General features: G+C 33.2%; 1 protein-coding gene across 1 annotated transcript; it reads right to left on the reverse strand.

Annotated features, from left to right (window-relative positions):
* Window positions 1–12,006: 12,006 nt before the first annotated feature.
* Window positions 12,007–18,019, reverse strand: LOC146166533 (uncharacterized). Its single transcript, XM_083388766.1, has 4 exons — window positions 17,645–18,019; window positions 13,083–13,218; window positions 12,496–12,875; window positions 12,007–12,411 (listed from the first exon to the last, which is right to left on the reverse strand). Exons 1-4 carry the CDS (start codon window positions 18,017–18,019, stop codon window positions 12,007–12,009), a joined length of 1,296 nt encoding a protein of 431 aa, XP_083244892.1.
* Window positions 18,020–18,475: the final 456 nt, after the last annotated feature.

Here is an 18,475-nt window from a genome sequence, read left to right on the forward strand (position 1 = left end):
TGTTCTTTCGTGGTATCAATTTGGTCCAAGGTACTCTGTCCTACGCAAGCCATCACAAAACGTTTTGGCGGTTCGCCTGCTTCTGTCTTTTGACAAATCTTTTTTAAATTTTAACAAATCAATTTCTTTAAATTATTAAAACCTAGATGCACGTTCAGCTACAAATATTTAAAGTTACGAGGCGTTTCAACAAAGGTCATGTAGCACATTGCTATCGTTTCCTACTTTTGCAAATTCTTATCCGTGTCCCTTTCATTCAATTGACATTTAACATTAACTTTTAAAACTTTCAAAAACCCGTAAAAAAACTCGCGGTTTCTACCACAAACCCTCTTTCACGGCAAGTAAAACGCGGTAAGTCGTGTCTGATTGTCGCGCGTAAGATTTGCGTCAAGTCTGGTCGGTAGAGACGCGACACAAAAGAAGCAGCGTTACACCTCATTAGTCTCGACCATTCTAGTTTAAAGCGTTTTTGAATAAACAGTGGGGATTCAGCCTTACATCTTCGCACTAATTTGATTCAACGGTGGCGGTCATTAAAATCCCGTTCGGTTTCAGGATGTACCGCCCACTTTGGGAACCACTGAACTAAACGAATCATTTTTTACGTTTTGCCTGAAAGGGTTAACGCAGTGGTTCTTAAACAGGGCTCTATGGACTCCCAGGGTTAACAGAAATATTTGAGGTCCGTGAGCTTTACATGCATTTAAGATCTATGCAAAATAATAAAACAAATTACCCGCATGCGTGTATGCAAAAGACGACACTTGTCATACTAAAAACTACTATATAGGTTAACACTATTCATTTACAGGGTGATGTTCTTTTGATGACCAATCTGTAATCGTGGCAATAGAGTCATCAGAAAATCCATCATCGCTCTCTTTTATCAAATCCGTCGTAACAAAATCGCTTTGCTGGTTTGACATGTTTTAGTTTCACTTCTGAAAAGTATTAAAGTAGCTTACTAATAATACAAAGCACTGTATACCCACGACCTTTTGCCAATGATCTTATATTGTAATGTATACCTATATTTTTTTTATTGATGCAACTAAGTTAATTCTATTTTTTACATGCGATTTAATTTTTATTTACTTCTTAAGGGCAAATCTGTATCATTATTGTTTTTTTGTTAACGTTTATCGAACCCAAATCTTTCAATAGCAACTAGCTTTCCGAACTTGCACCAAATGCTTGGCTTATCAGTAACTAATTAAATAAGAACGCAACAACACCATTGAAAAATCTATACCGAATATCGCAACGAGACTAACAGCGGTATCTTAACTTTATTACGATAGTAATATTAAATTTTTTCGTGAAAGTTTGTCCACTGCTTGACCTGCATGCCGCCCAACTACATCACATTTACCAGCTCTGTATACAACCCTACACATATAAGCTTATATACTTAAATGTCCTACTGACCAACAATGTAAACAACTTTACATAATAGGTTACTGAGCGTAATGTACACTGTTACACACTTTACTCAAAGGCTCTAACGTCCTATAGTCGTTTATCACTGTTGACAACTGTGTTGTTATACAAACCTTAAAACTGCTGCCTAAATGCGGTTCGTACATAGCTGCTTTAAAAAGCACAACGCTTTTATCGCACATTGCTACTTTATGTGCCACTGCACGCATTACAGAAGTGCGTCTGCACACTGTACAGCTTGTCTGAAACCAATAACTTCCGTTTTCTCAAGCGCGAAACGCGTGGCTTGTTCTATAAAGCGCAAAGCTAATTTTACATATAAACAGAGTTAGTGTAGTTTATTTATTGTTGGGAACTTAAACAGTCAAGTTGTTATTATTTTCACATTAGTCAGTTTCGACAGATGTCAATGAAAAAATACAAGGATTTGTATTTAAGTCCGAAACGCATGGCTGGTTTCACATACATACAGCTTTAGCGTACACTGTCAGAACGGTGTTTTAATTTAAACACCAAAACGGTCTATGCACGTTTAAAATCTAAACACTTAAACACCTAATTTAAACACCTTCGTGTTTAATTTTAGTTTTGGTGTTTAAATTATAAACACCTGAACGATTTTATGTTAAACACCTGATATTTTGACGTGTTTAACAACGATTATTGGGAGATTTTAAGCACAATTGACGTATTTAAACATGTTTACGATTAAACACTTCAAATTTTAACACGCCAATTGTTAGACATGTTTAATTCGATACATTCTTGTTAAGTAATAGCTCAAGCCATTTATGTTGGAATATGTTGATGAGGGGTATTGGTACTTTAAAGCACTGATCAGTTGTTTTATGTACGAGTTCGTCTATCAATTTTGTCAAATATTTAACCATACAAGTTAGCATGTATTGTCGTAACAGAACACAATAAACAAAATGACCTAATTTTTGGTTTCCTAACTTGACATCTGTTCGGCCTATTTGGCATCATTACATTTTATAAATATAACGACACTCATCAAAATACGGGTTTGTGTTCTTGACGTGCCATTAAATCCAATATTTGATTTCATTGATGTCGCTTGCGAATAACTTTGTACCACCCAAGTAAAAAGCGAAGCTGTGCGGTCTTGCGCCGCCATGACCTACTTAAATTGCGCCAGCAATAAAATACGCGTGACGAAAACAATCTTTGGAAAGGATTTTTTCTAGGGCAAAGCTGTATCGCCATGAAGCTGATATATTTTTCAAGAACGTATGACGAATAGTAAGTATTATTTATTAAATGTTTGATTTACGATATATTTTAACTATTTATAGTATATTTTGTTTTGTTTTAAAACAAGTTTCTTTCATATTGTACATATAAAGTACATTCAATAGATAAATTCATGATTGAAATTATTTGAAATTGATTCGGTCCGATGAACATTTACAAAGCATCCACTAGTGTCTGACGCTGTGACGAACGCGGGATTTCAAAATGCCGAAAAAAGTTTGAACCGTTCAAGTTATATTACAGTTAAAGAAGCTTTTGCGTATTTTTGGCTTTTTAGTTGCTAAGATTGATGGTAAACAAATACTAAAGTGTATAGTGGTGATGTATATAAATATTACTTATTTTAGTTTGCTTTTTGATAGATGTGTAGTTATAATGTTTCATTAGCTGTGCAAGACTGACAGGTCTAGGATGTGAAAAGTATGTTAAAAGGAGTTTTCCAGGGGAAAACGAAATGCCTAAAATTGGATTTTTGTTTCAGAGTTTTAGGTATTTCATTCATAAATCCAAAAGCAATGAAAGTTTTAAAAGACTATTTCATAATAGTTTGGTGCTTACACATGTAGACATGAAGAGATTAAATGAAACAGGTTTGTAAGCTATTTCTTGTCCACTCCTAAGTAGCAATTTAATTATTCTGTTAAACAATCAAGTATTATTAAATTAATAATTATTAAAGGTATTTAGATTACACTTCTTTGTTTCAGGGTGCAGATCATTGACAGCAAACTTTTGCTCTTTCCACTTCAAAAAAACTTGGTTCACAGGAGATTAGGTTAAAAATGTAAGTAAATTATAATGCTTGGCTTATCAGTAACTAATTAAATAAGAACGCAACAACACCATTGAAAAATCTATACCGAATATCGCAACGAGACTAACAGCGGTATCTTAACTTTATTACGATAGTAATATTAAATTTTTTCGTGAAAGTTTGTCCACTGCTTGACCTGCATGCCGCCCAACTACATCACATTTACCAGCTCTGTATACAACCCTACACATATAAGCTTATATACTTAAATGTCCTACTGACCAACAATGTAAACAACTTTACATAATAGGTTACTGAGCGTAATGTACACTGTTACACACTTTACTCAAAGGCTCTAACGTCCTATAGTCGTTTATCACTGTTGACAACTGTGTTGTTATACAAACCTTAAAACTGCTGCCTAAATGCGGTTCGTACATAGCTGCTTTAAAAAGCACAACGCTTTTATCGCACATTGCTACTTTATGTGCCACTGCACGCATTACAGAAGTGCGTCTGCACACTGTACAGCTTGTCTGAAACCAATAACTTCCGTTTTCTCAAGCGCGAAACGCGTGGCTTGTTCTATAAAGCGCAAAGCTAATTTTACATATAAACAGAGTTAGTGTAGTTTATTTATTGTTGGGAACTTAAACAGTCAAGTTGTTATTATTTTCACATTAGTCAGTTTCGACAGATGTCAATGAAAAAATACAAGGATTTGTATTTAAGTCCGAAACGCATGGCTGGTTTCACATACATACAGCTTTAGCGTACACTGTCAGAACGGTGTTTTAATTTAAACACCAAAACGGTCTATGCACGTTTAAAATCTAAACACTTAAACACCTAATTTAAACACCTTCGTGTTTAATTTTAGTTTTGGTGTTTAAATTATAAACACCTGAACGATTTTATGTTAAACACCTGATATTTTGACGTGTTTAACAACGATTATTGGGAGATTTTAAGCACAATTGACGTATTTAAACATGTTTACGATTAAACACTTCAAATTTTAACACGCCAATTGTTAGACATGTTTAATTCGATACATTCTTGTTAAGTAATAGCTCAAGCCATTTATGTTGGAATATGTTGATGAGGGGTATTGGTACTTTAAAGCACTGATCAGTTGTTTTATGTACGAGTTCGTCTATCAATTTTGTCAAATATTTAACCATACAAGTTAGCATGTATTGTCGTAACAGAACACAATAAACAAAATGACCTAATTTTTGGTTTCCTAACTTGACATCTGTTCGGCCTATTTGGCATCATTACATTTTATAAATATAACGACACTCATCAAAATACGGGTTTGTGTTCTTGACGTGCCATTAAATCCAATATTTGATTTCATTGATGTCGCTTGCGAATAACTTTGTACCACCCAAGTAAAAAGCGAAGCTGTGCGGTCTTGCGCCGCCATGACCTACTTAAATTGCGCCAGCAATAAAATACGCGTGACGAAAACAATCTTTGGAAAGGATTTTTTCTAGGGCAAAGCTGTATCGCCATGAAGCTGATATATTTTTCAAGAACGTATGACGAATAGTAAGTATTATTTATTAAATGTTTGATTTACGATATATTTTAACTATTTATAGTATATTTTGTTTTGTTTTAAAACAAGTTTCTTTCATATTGTACATATAAAGTACATTCAATAGATAAATTCATGATTGAAATTATTTGAAATTGATTCGGTCCGATGAACATTTACAAAGCATCCACTAGTGTCTGACGCTGTGACGAACGCGGGATTTCAAAATGCCGAAAAAAGTTTGAACCGTTCAAGTTATATTACAGTTAAAGAAGCTTTTGCGTATTTTTGGCTTTTTAGTTGCTAAGATTGATGGTAAACAAATACTAAAGTGTATAGTGGTGATGTATATGAATATTACTTATTTTAGTTTGCTTTTTGATAGATGTGTAGTTATAATGTTTCATTAGCTGTGCAAGACTGACAGGTCTAGGATGTGAAAAGTATGTTAAAAGGAGTTTTCCAGGGGAAAACGAAATGCCTAAAATTGGATTTTTGTTTCAGAGTTTTAGGTATTTCATTCATAAATCCAAAAGCAATGAAAGTTTTAAAAGACTATTTCATAATAGTTTGGTGCTTACACATGTAGACATGAAGAGATTAAATGAAACAGGTTTGTAAGCTATTTCTTGTCCACTCCTAAGTAGCAATTTAATTATTCTGTTAAACAATCAAGTATTATTAAATTAATAATTATTAAAGGTATTTAGATTACACTTCTTTGTTTCAGGGTGCAGATCATTGACAGCAAATTTTGCTCTTTCCACTTCAAAAAAACTTGGTTCACAGGAGATTAGGTTAAAAATGTAAGTAAATTTTACTTACATGTTTTACATTAATATAGTTTATTCGCTTTTGGCTTTTATTTTGGTAGTAGCAGCCAGAAAATTAATGTTTTTTAATCTCTGTAAAATTTCTGAAGTACTTTAATATGTCTTTTAGTTTTAATTTATGATTTCCATTGTTTAAATATTACATTCAAGCTTTAAATGTAAAATTTAATCTGTAGTACTTTTGGTATGCTACTCACCCTTTAATAAAATGATATAGTTTAAATAATTATAGTTTTTATTTATTTACAGGAATTTAAATCCAGTGTAAGATGGTAAAATAAAAGTCTGTGACAAAGTTCAAGCGGAAAACAACAAAAGAGTACAGATCTACTGAAATTGATACACAAGGTAAACAAACTGAAATTTTCTTCTTAAGTTCTTTTATCGAACTTTAAAATTTGTGGTAAATACATAGTTAAATAGATATTTAATTTATATGTGTTGTGTTACACAACTTTTGTATAATGTTTGGTCTGCATGTCCCAGTAATGGGTGACTTTTTTGTGTCAGATTGTGTATCACTAGTTTAAGCAACTATTTTAATAGAACATAATGGCCAATACAATATTCTGGCCTACATTTTTACTTTTTATCTGAAATTATTTAATGGTTCAATTGGTTTTCAAAGTAGGGTTAAACCTTTTTTTTTTAATTTTAGAGGGTCATGGAAATATCAATACAAATAAAAATGAACTTATTTTGTAATCATTGTGCTGTCATTAAGTTACAGTGTAACATAAATATTAATTAATACATTTTATAATGCTATGCTTAAAGAGTACATTGCCACCAAACCTAGAACACATCATAATAATATGCTTTTCTAGTGATAGGTGACAAACTAAAACATAGTTTTATGACGTGGCATGTAGTGGTTTTGGTGAATAACAGCAAATGAACAAAAAGTTGTTCAGTGACAGTGTATAATTTAATTATTGCAGTATATTATATTGATCTAAATTTTATTTTTTAGGCAGCCATGATCAACTCGTCTTAAAGAAGAACTCTTTAAGGCCTTTAACAGGCAAACCTTTGTACGGCACAGCAGCATTTCTGCATTTGTATATTAGTGGATGGACATTAAATTTGTGGAAGAACAACACTTATTGAACGAATTGTTAAGTTATATATCATTGATATTCGAGCCTGTTAATATGCACGGGATTTAAGTTATCCACCCTGTTGCTCTGTGTTTATATGTTTTTAAACCACCTACTTAAGGCCCCACCTTGAAAATTTGCCAAGCATAGCAATTATAAATCTTATAATAAAGGTTTTAACTTTGTAATATATCTCCTTTTTCTGTGCTTTTTTTTTACTTTTTCTGTTTTTTATCACATTTTGTTTGCAAAAACAATTTGAACTATTACTCAATTTGGTTTCAAACAACCTACTAAAGACCCAACCTTGAAAATTCGCCAAGAATAGAACTTATAAATATTAAAAAAATATATCTTTTGTTGTTTTTATTTACTTTTTCTCTTTTTTATTTTTTGTCGCATACATATTTCTGTTTGCATAAACACTTTCATTGTTGTTTTCTGTTTTCCTACCTCTTTTTATTTCTAATATGAGCACTTCAATTTTTAATGTATAGTGTCCTTTCCAAGTTTAACCCTTTTTTTCAACTTTAACTGTGTTGAGCTTTTTGTGTTGTTTTTCACCTTTTTCGCACAATAAACTGGTTTACCTAATGAAATTTTTGTGGAATTGATTTGGAAACACTGAATACTAGCCCTAAACACCTGACCGAATAAACGGCAAAACGTCTAAACACCTGAAATTTAAACACGTTTATTTTTAAACATGTTACATTTTCGCCCATTTCAGGTGTTTAATTTTGGTGTTTAATCGAATGACAGTGAAAACACTTCTTCGTCAAACTGCAAACTTCAAGTGATGAAGTCCTTTGGGATTGTCGGATTGACTCAGGTATCCTATAAATGGCAAATGTGATGGTAAGAACACCGGATAAAACATCTGACCGGCAAGTTTTCCAAAGAAATAGACCAAAGGCCAGTTAAATGGCACTCAGATCTGTTGTAAAACCAGACGAACACTCATTTATTAGATCTTCACATAAAACAAGTTTCTTATAACAAATACGCGGACCTATATTAATATTGATGGAATACATGTCTTAAATACCTGCTACAAATGCTTTACACCATAGACGGAGCTGATGAGTAGAATCAAGTTACATATTAAAACAGTATCGACAGTTGCACTTTATAATTTGTACTCAAGGTTCGCGCAATATTTACATTTCCTTTATGATCAACCTTTGTTTAAGTCACAAAAACTTTTTTATCTTATTTACAAATTATAGTTTGTTGATTTTTTGATGAGATTTTTTTCTCAATTTGTCCATTAATTACGCTGGTGAAAGTGTTTTTCAAAAAGTATTATATCTAGAGTTTTTCTTCAAGTTTTGTTTTTGAAATATTTCTCTCAGAGTGAGTAATTTTATGTTTGTTAAAATGTCCCGTTTGGCGAAAACATTTTCCACAAACTTTGCATTTGTAAAGTTTTTCATCGGTATGAGTTTCTTCATGTCTTTTGATATGTCCTGCCTAGGTGAAATATTTTTCGCATTTGTAAGGTTTTTCTCCGGTGTGAATTCTTTCATGGCTTTTAAGATTTCCACTCCTGAAAAAATGTTTCCCACATTCTTTGCATTTGTATAATTTTTCTCCCGTGTGAATTCGTTTGTGTAATTTTAAGGCAGTTGAATGACTGAAACATTTTCCACAAACTTTGCATTTGTAAGGTTTTTCTCCAGTGTGAACTCGTTTGTGTCTTTTTAAGTTAGTTGAATAACTGAACCATTTAAAGCAATAATTACATCTATAAGGTTTCTCTCCAGTGTGAATTCGTTTGTGTGCTTTCAAGGTATCAGCTCGGTGGAAACATTTGACGCAATCAACACATTTGTATGGTTTTTCTCCAGTGTGAATTCTCATGTGTTTGTTGAGTGTTTTTGTTCTAAGAAACATTTTACCACAAACCTCGCATTTGTGTTTTTTGAGGTGAACCGTAGCCATATGTGCTTATCGGAAACTTAGTTTTCCGTTTTGTCTTTGCTGTAATTTCTTTCTTTCGCTGTTTGTCTGATTTTTTATTTTACATTGTTCTTCATAATCCAACGCTTTACTGATACAAAATTAATCCGGAAGTTTGACATACTTTCTCCTAAAAAGTACAAAATAAACACAGATTATTCGTGGCACTTTTAAACTATTGTGATGGCAAATGTGTTAAACTATCACTGTTCAAATGGGCGAAATATATTCACAGCCATACCGCCATAGCGTTTAATGTTCGCGATTGGTTGGTATATTTTAGTTTTACTTGAGAATGATATATAAGTGCACTGCACATGTAAAAATAGCACGTATAACATGAATGTAAAAAGTCACACAAAACATCACAGACTCCCTGAGACACAGTCGCCGGTGGTCCTAGTCTAGTCGATTCAAAGAAAGGTAGAAACCTTTACGTAATTCTCTGCCGATTGTAAAAGTTACTTGCATGTTGCAAAATGTTAGATTTTTTGTCACATAATATCATAATAAAAAAGCTCCTATTTATTTTCACTGTGACATCTTGGTGTAGTTTACTGCCAATAAAACATACTTTTGCATAAGAGTAGGAGTTCTAGTCGTCCAACTACATTATATCGCTTAACCAGGGCTGCCACTCTCAAAATTAAAAAAACACTAGATTGGACCATAAAAAAACACTAGATCCAGAGAAAAAACACTAGATTGTTATCGCGAAAACATATTGCCATTTTTATGTTGATTTAACATCTCCAGACGTTTAATCAATGTAAAAACAGACTATTTTTTAAGTCTGTGTGCCATAATTGCGTTATTAAAGCTACTATTTGCTAAATATACACAACAAAAGCTCTGCTTTTATTACTGTTTTTTGTTGAATATTAAGGCACCTACTTAAAAAAATGTAGCAACAGTGGTTTTGAGTTTAGCAGTATTATTCTTTTATGCTTAACACTGTCTTTGTAAGGTACATTAAACGCCACTTGTGTTTGGTTGTTTTAACTTTATATAGCAAGCTTGGCATATTGCTGAATATCTATGAGTCTTGTCCGGTTTCAGTCAGGCTTTAAAGTGTCATTATTCAACTAATTCACGGTAAAACAGGCGATAAAAACTTGTTTTTTCGTGGTGGAGTTACGTCACACTCCGACTAAGATATCAATTGAACTGTAAAGTACAATAAAAGGCCTAGGGGCAGTTCTATTCACTATAAATGAGTATAACTGGCCCTGGGGGTCCTAGCCAGAGATTGCCAAAAATTCCTCCCTAAAGGTCGACTTTTTGAAAGAATTTTTTTTTATTTTGCCGGCTAGTTTATCAGCTTTACCTATATACCCTACCTAGACCTGCTCCTTCCTCTAACTCCCTTCTTCTCCCTTTAGCACCTTTGGTTGGCAAGCGGTGATTAAATAGGCCCACACCCTACAGTGCAGCACTACAGCTGTACAAACTTCTAAATATAGTCTGGTGCCCGGCACTAACAGTAATCAGTATAGAAACTTGTTATTAACAAGCATCGAACCATTGACGATCACCAAACATGATTTTCTAGTTGTTGACATTTGCACAGATATTTATGTTTTTTTCGGTGGTTTTTAATGTGACTTTCCTCCACAATTCAAAAGTTTTATTCATATTTTAATAGAAATGGAAAATATAAATGGTGTTTTTGGTTCTATATCAATTGGTGCTAGCGGGCTAGTTTGGAGTAAAGTACATAATAGCTAATATTTAGTCGAAATGGTATTGTAACCAAGGCTTCCCCGTGAAAGGAACAAAAACTATATCAACATTTAAATAATAACTCCTCAGCTTCAGTAAATATAAAAAATGAAAAGCAAAGTTATGTGGTATGTTGCTGCAACATAAAATTGTAATGTGTGTTTTTTGCGCATCAATCACAGCTCCACATTCAATAAATCAACAATCTTATATCAAATAAAACAACTGCGTAATGAAAAGAGATGGGTGCACAACGTCCTAAAATATTTTGTAACAAAAATGATATTTTGTATTCCCTTTACTTAACAAGATTGCTTAGAAGCCTTAGATTTTTAATTGCGAAAAGTAAAAGTCATGACAGCGTTTGAAATGACTGATACACACAAATGGTATATGGGTAATTACAAACGCTTTATTTACCACTATTGCGACGAGTAAAAAAGACCAATATTAAATAAAGTTTCCACAAAACATCCTCATTAATTGGTTCGTCCTACTTTGACGAAGTGGCATAAAAAATAAAATGAATGAAAACAACACGCAATCTAATTTCAAATGATTTATATTTGTGGGTTTTAAAAGTTTTTGGAAGTAATTTTTTTACAAAAAAAAACTTCTTTAAGATTTTTGGTTAAAATTTTCTAAATTTAATTGCAAAACTTCACCTGAAAACTTTAGATGTAAAGAACGAAGACGTTTATAAATACTCTATTACACGTAGCGTTTTGCAAAAAACATCACTTAACATATGTATATTCCTTTACACAACAATCCGAAAAGTAAAAGTTATCACCGCGTTTGAAACGCTGTTGATTTAAAAGACCAGGAAATAAAGTTTCACAACTTAAAGCAACTGTTTTAATAATAATAATGGATTACGCAAAATGAATAGAGCTAATAGAGGTTCAGTGCGAAAAACAAGCAAAATTCTGCTTATTTATTGATTTAATAAATTGAATATATACTTATTAAGTAATACTTCCTTGTTACTTTTGCTTAGTGGTATAAAGTACTGCATAGAAAGTTACGCATTAATGTATGTTCAAAGCTCGCACATATTCACATTTCCTTTTACAATTATATTTCAATTTTACAATCATTGTTGTGTTTCATTTCCTGTAAAGCAATTTCCACTTAAATATATTAGAAAACAAATTTACAGGTATAACTATTTGTGAGATTTAACACTCATCACAAGTTTTGTTTTTTAAATGTTTCTTCTCTAGAGTGCGTTCTTTTGTGTCTAATAAGATTTGATGTCAAGCTAAAACACTTTCCACATTCTAAACAAACAATTTCCCACATTCTTTACATTTGTAAGGTGTTTCACTAATATGAATTCTTTCATAATCTTTAAGATGTGCTGCCTGGTTAAAACACTTTGCATTTGTAAGGTTTTTCTCCAGTGTGAATTCTTTCATGTCTTTTAAGACTTCCTGCATGGTTAAAACACTTTCCACAAACTTTGCATTCGTAAGGTTTTTCTCCAGTGTGAATTCTTTCATGATATTTAAGACTTCCTGTATGGCTAAAATACTTTCCACATTTTTTACATTTGTAAGGTTTTTCTCCAGTGTGAATTCCTTCATGATATTTAAGATGTCCTTCCGTGGTGAAACATTTTCCACATTCTTTGCATTTGTAAGGTTTTTCTCCGGTGTGAATTCTCGCATGAACTTTAAGACTTCCTGCATGGTTAAAACACTTTCCACATTCTTTGCATTCATAAGGTTTTTCACCAGTGTGAATTCTTTCATGTCTTTTAAGATGGCCTGCCTGTTTAAAACACTTTTCACAAACTTTGCATTTGTAAGGTTTTTCTCCAGTGTGAATTCTTTCATGTATTTTAAGACTTCCTGCCTCACCAAAACACTTTCCACATTCTTTGCATATGTAAGGTCTTTCTCCAGTGTGAATTCTCGCATGAACTTTAAGATGTCCTGCCTGGCTAAAACGTTTTCGGCAATATTTGCATTGGTGAGGTTTTTCTCCAGTGTGGATTCGTTTGTGTGCTTTCAAGTGTTGAGCTATGTTGAAACATTTATCGCAATAAGCACATTTAAAGGGTTTTTCTCCAGTATGAATTCTTTTGTGATCTTTAAGACTTCCTGCTTGGTTAAAATACTTTCCACATTCTTTGCATTTGTGCGGTCTTTCCCCAGTGTGAATTCGTTCGTGCGATTTCAATGTTTGGACATAGTTAAAATATTTGTTGCAATAAGCACATTTAAAGGGTTTTTCTCCGGTGTGAATTCGAGAGTGGTTTACAAGTTCGGTAATTGTTGCAAAAAGTTCCCTACAATTCTTGCATTTGTGTTTCTTGAAGTGAATCCTAGACAAATGTGTATTGAGTTTATGACGCTTTTAGAACAACTTTTCGCAAATGTTACATCGAAACTCCATGTTGTTGTTTTTAAATTTTTCCTTTTTTGTTCGATTAGCCTTACTTATTATATCATTCTTAGAAGTGGCCATTTGATCCAAGTCACTTTGTTCTTTACAATCGGAATCTTCACTTACATCTGTTATCGTGGCAACAGAATCATCAGAAAATCCATCATCGCTCTCTGTTTTTAACTGATTCTTAACAAAATCACTTTGGTGGTTTGACATGTTTTAGTTTTATGTCTGAAATGTATTAAGTAGCTCACTAATAATACGAAGCACTGTGTATCCACGACCTTTTGCCCATGCTCTATTATTTTGTGTACTTATAGTTTTTTCATTGATGCAACAAAGTTAAACCCCTTTTTTCACACGTGATTTAATTTTTATATATTTCTTAAGCCCCAATATGTGACCAGACTTTTATTGTTTTATTTGCGCTATTAACATGAAATTTTTTGAACCGGAACCTTTTATTAGCAGTTTGCTTTCCAAACTTGCACCAAATGCTTGGTTTATCAGTAAAAATAACAACGCAAAAAATCTAAAACCAATATCGCAACGAGACTAACAGCGATCTTTTAACTTTAATCCAATAACAATATTAAACAAAAATGAAACTTAAAAGTCTTTCACTTACGTTCGTCACCTACAGTTTGAAATGTAACATTATATTCTAATATGTACAGTAAGTATAAGGAGCAAGGCATTCCAATACTTCCTCGCGTTCATAAAACGCCCCTCAATCAAAAAACTGTTAGGTAAGTCCTTTTATTAACTAATGTGCAAAATTAGTTCTAGCGTTAAACGCAGCGTTCAGTGTTTTGACATCATAGAAGTCTGTCTACTGCCTGACCAGCATGCCGTCCAACTAACACCACTTACCAGCTCTGTATACAACCCTACATATATAAGCTACTGAGAGTAATGTACACTGGTGCACTTTACTCAAACAACTGCCTTGATATACAAAGCTTAGAACTGTTACCTTGCTGTGTATAGGTGCTATGTGCACACTAAAGTATACTTGTGTTTCACCTTATAATTCATAATCTTAAGCAATGTTGAACGTTTTTATTGCACATTGCTACTTTATGTGCCACTGAACGCATAACTGATGTGCGACTATGCACACTGTGCAGCTTGTCTGAAACTAATAAACTTCCGTTCCCGTACGCACGAAACGCGTGGCTGGTTCTATGAAAGCATGACTGGTTTCACATACAAACAGCCTTAGCGTAGGTAGTTTATTGTTTTCAATAAATAAATGTAAAAATACTCCATAAAAGTCATATATTGGCAGATTTCAAGAATACTTATTTTAGGTGAAAACTCTGTTGTTCAGTTATAATATATAAAACGAACGAATTGCAAAGATGCTTGTTGTAATTGTAATGTCATGTTGCGTATATATAGGTCATCACTAAAACAAGATAATAGAATCAATACAGCCTTTGTAAACATATAACATCTAGTTGCACAATACATCCCCTGTTTTTCGATAATAATAAAACTGTTTAAAAAGTAGAAGCATGACCAACTAAGAACGTATAGATTCGGTTTGGAATAGCAATACAGAATCACGTGTAACTTTAGTATTGTTATTTCACAGGTATGTATTAACCTATAACTTATATAGTTGGTTATATGCTGAATGTTTTCACCAGCTGATAATATCGTAGGTATTTATTTACTCTGTCATTAAAAAGGTTTGTTGTTATTTTTTTCCCGTAAATATATGGTTTGCATTTTGGTTGTTTCATTTGTTTAAAATTTAAAGTAATTTTTTTAAAGGTTTTTAAGTGTGAGTTAATTCATAAGTTTTAAGGCTTGATGATTTGGCAAAGCATTTTTCACATTCTTTACTTTTTCAATTTGTTTTTGTGTGCTAAAATATCTCTTGCTAAGCCTTTCAAACATCATCTACCAACTTTCATTTGTAAAGTTTTTTCTAGTGTGAATTCTTACATGAGCTCTAAGTTAAAAAGCTTTCTTACCATTGTGAAACCATTCATTCATTTTTACACACATTTTGGCCTAGGATAAAATGTTTATACTAGTTGAAAATAATGCCGGACTGATTTTTGTCATGGTGTGTCTGGCGATCGAAGCGATCCGAATTTTATTTTGATATACTGGCATTTCTTTTGAATTTCTTAGTTTTTAATTACATTGCCAAAAATGGAAAAATGTTAAACAAATGTCCAATATTTTTGAATACGTTTTCTTTCTGCAACCTTCCACGGCACAACGGTAACAAAGCGCTTATCTATAGTTTAAAAGACAGCATCAAAACGTAAACAAACCGGACGACGTTGAATGGTCATTTACGCGAAGCGCCCTTGCGTAGTTAAAATAGTCAGAAAGTAGAAATGGACTCGTGTCTAGTTTGTAGAGGCGGCGGGCTGTCGGATGAAATACATTGGCGGATCCGGCCTGCGGGTCATAGGTTGCCGACCCCTGCTTTAAATATACAAACATTTTGCCGTGTATAAAACGCTGAAGCGCAACCACAACCAACAATCTTACATGAGGAAGCCAATTAAAACGTGATAAACTACTACAAGTTTGCTTTACTAAAGTTGCCTTTCAAGCTTAAACGTTACATTACAGTGATGTTTCTACTATTTTTTATGTGATAAAAAAATTGCGGGAAAGTTATTTTATAACGCCCCTTTTGTGCGTTCAGCGCCCCGTTTTGGGTTAAAAGATATACGATAAATTTTCTACAAACAAATCAAGGAAACAACGACAAATTTGTTATTAAAGCGAGCCGTATACCTCGTATTCAAGTTAATTCATTCAAGCCTAGATCCTCGTGCGAACTGAACCAATTTTGGGGTCTCTTATATTTATGTTATTTCTTTTAACATGCATTGTAAAGCTTAAAGTAGGGATTTGCTTACCTAACTAGCTTGTATACGAGGTTGAGGCCCGGCTCTTATTTGCTAACATAAATATGTATATATATATTGTACCAACTAGTGAATACAGCCGTGTATACAATAAACTCCACTCAGTCGAAACATTAATGTGGCAGTAAACAAATTTACTTGATCCTGGCGCGGGGATTAACAAAGCGGCGAACACTGCACAGTAAGCCAGGATAACGACGGGTTCGATCCACGCAACGTTGCTGTTATTTGTCGCAGGACAAATCAGATTATTGCCTGTATGTTTGATGATACCTCAGTATTCAACACTATAAACATGAGAAAACTGTGTGGCCTTAAATAGCGAACAAACATCAGTTGTTCGACAAGGATTTTGTAAAGCTGAACGAAAGATAAGTAGATTTGTGTAACGTTTATTAAGTTTGGAAGCTAAACACATTTTTATTTTAGGTTTATTTGTTTATTAAGTTGTTGGCCTGGGATGAAATATTTGGACTTTTGTCCACTTTAGCTGGAAATAATGACTGGCTAATTAAATTTCACTGGATTACGACAATAATATTATATGATCGACCTGGAATAGTAATACCTTGAAACATTAATCAATGTTAAAACCTTTTCTATATTAGAACACCGTTGTCTTTTTTACATAATTGTAACCAGGTTTATTTTTACACAAATGTGCTGGCCTTTAAAGAAATATTTTTAGTAGAACTAGCTGGTGAAAAGGCTTGTTTGATTTGATTATTTTTTACTTTTGCTAACTTGAAACTTTTATCAAGTAATCTATCAAACGTATCGACAATTGTAATTTAAATATGTGTTGAACGCTCGCGCAATATTTACATTTTCTTTATTATGAAATTTTTGCTAAAGCGACAAAAAAGCATTTCCCACACTATTTACATTAATAGTTTGTTTTGTTCTTTTTGTTATCTCAATGTTTAATTGGCTAAAAGTGTTTTAGATAAAGTATTTCATACATTGGAAACGAATCTTTATTAGAGAGTTTTCGACAAGTTTTGTTTTACAATCGTTTCTTTAGAGTGAATTTTTTTGTGTCTATTAAGACATGATGCCCGTCTAAAACACTTTCCACATTCTTCACATTTGTAAGGTTTTTCTCCAGTGTGGATTCTTTCATGAACTTTAAGATATCCAACATAACTAAAACACTTTTCACAAACTTTGCATACAAAGGGTCTTTCCCCAGTGTGAATTCGTTGGTGTACTTTTAGGCTTTGAGCATAGTTGAAACATTTATCGCAGTGAGCACATTTAAAGGGCTCTTGTCCGTTGTGAGTTAGTTCATGCTGTTTAAGATTTCCTGATTGGCTAAAACACCTGCCGCAAACTTTACATTTGAAAGGTTTTTCTCCGGTGTGCATTTTTTTATGTTGACTGAGATATGACGGTCGTTTGAAACTTTTTTCACAATATTTGCATTCATACGGTCTTTCCGCAGTATGAATTCGTTCATGTCCTTTCAAGGTGTGAGCATGGCTAAAACATTTAGCACAATAATCACATTTAAAAGGTTTTTCTCCAGTGTGAATTCGTTCATGATATCTAAGATGTCCTGCCCGGGTGAAAAATCTGCCACAAACTTTGCACCCATATGGTCTTTCCCCAGTATGAATTCGTTCGTGAGCTTTCAAGATGTGAGCACGATTGAAACATTTATCGCAATATGCACATTTAAAGGGCTTTTCACCAGTGTGAATTCTCACGTGGTTTTTCAGTGCGGCCATTTCTCCAAACAGTTTTCCACAAAATTTGCATTTGTGTTTCTTGAAGTGTAATCTGGACAAATGTTTGTTGAGCTTATGTCGCTTTTTGAACAACTTTTCGCAAATGTTGCATCGAAACTCGATGTTGTTGTTTGTAATTTTGTTCTTATTTGTTGGATTAACTTTACTCATATTCTTCTGGGGAGTGTCTATTTGATCCAAGTCACTTTGTCCTTCACAATCGGACGCTTCACTTACAGCTTGATGTTCTTGTGATGACCAATCTGTAATCGTGGCAACAGAATCGTCAGAAAATCCATCATCGCTCTCTTCCGTCAGTTCCGTCGCAACAAAATCGCTTTGGTGGTTAGACATGTTTTTAAATTTTACTTCTGAAAAGTATCAAGTAACTCAATAATATTACAAAGCACTTTTACTTTTTCTGATATTATAAACTTGGTTATTCTCTTCTTCTGAAATTTATTTTTTTCAATCCTAACAACTTAATTCAATAAAATATTAAAAAACCTAGGCGCACATTAATGCCCTTACCACAAAACATCAAAGGTCATATAACACAATAGACTAGATGAACTACGTTGCCCAGGTTAAACACAGTATCTACTAGTTCAATTGTAACTATATAGAATCAAATTAATTACACCTGCAATATCAACACGACAATGTATACGAAGTCTACCTGAAATCTATGCTGTGGGCCTGTCGCAGACTAGATCAGTACACAATCACCAAAGTAGATGCTAAGGATAGGAATGACTTTACTTTCTCGAGCAAGACGTTTATTGGACAGAACGACAATCTGTATACGGC

Source organism: Ascidiella aspersa, chromosome 1, assembly GCF_963924565.1.
Source record: "Ascidiella aspersa chromosome 1, kaAscAspe10.2, whole genome shotgun sequence".
NCBI classification, from domain to species: domain Eukaryota; kingdom Metazoa; phylum Chordata; class Ascidiacea; order Phlebobranchia; family Ascidiidae; genus Ascidiella; species Ascidiella aspersa.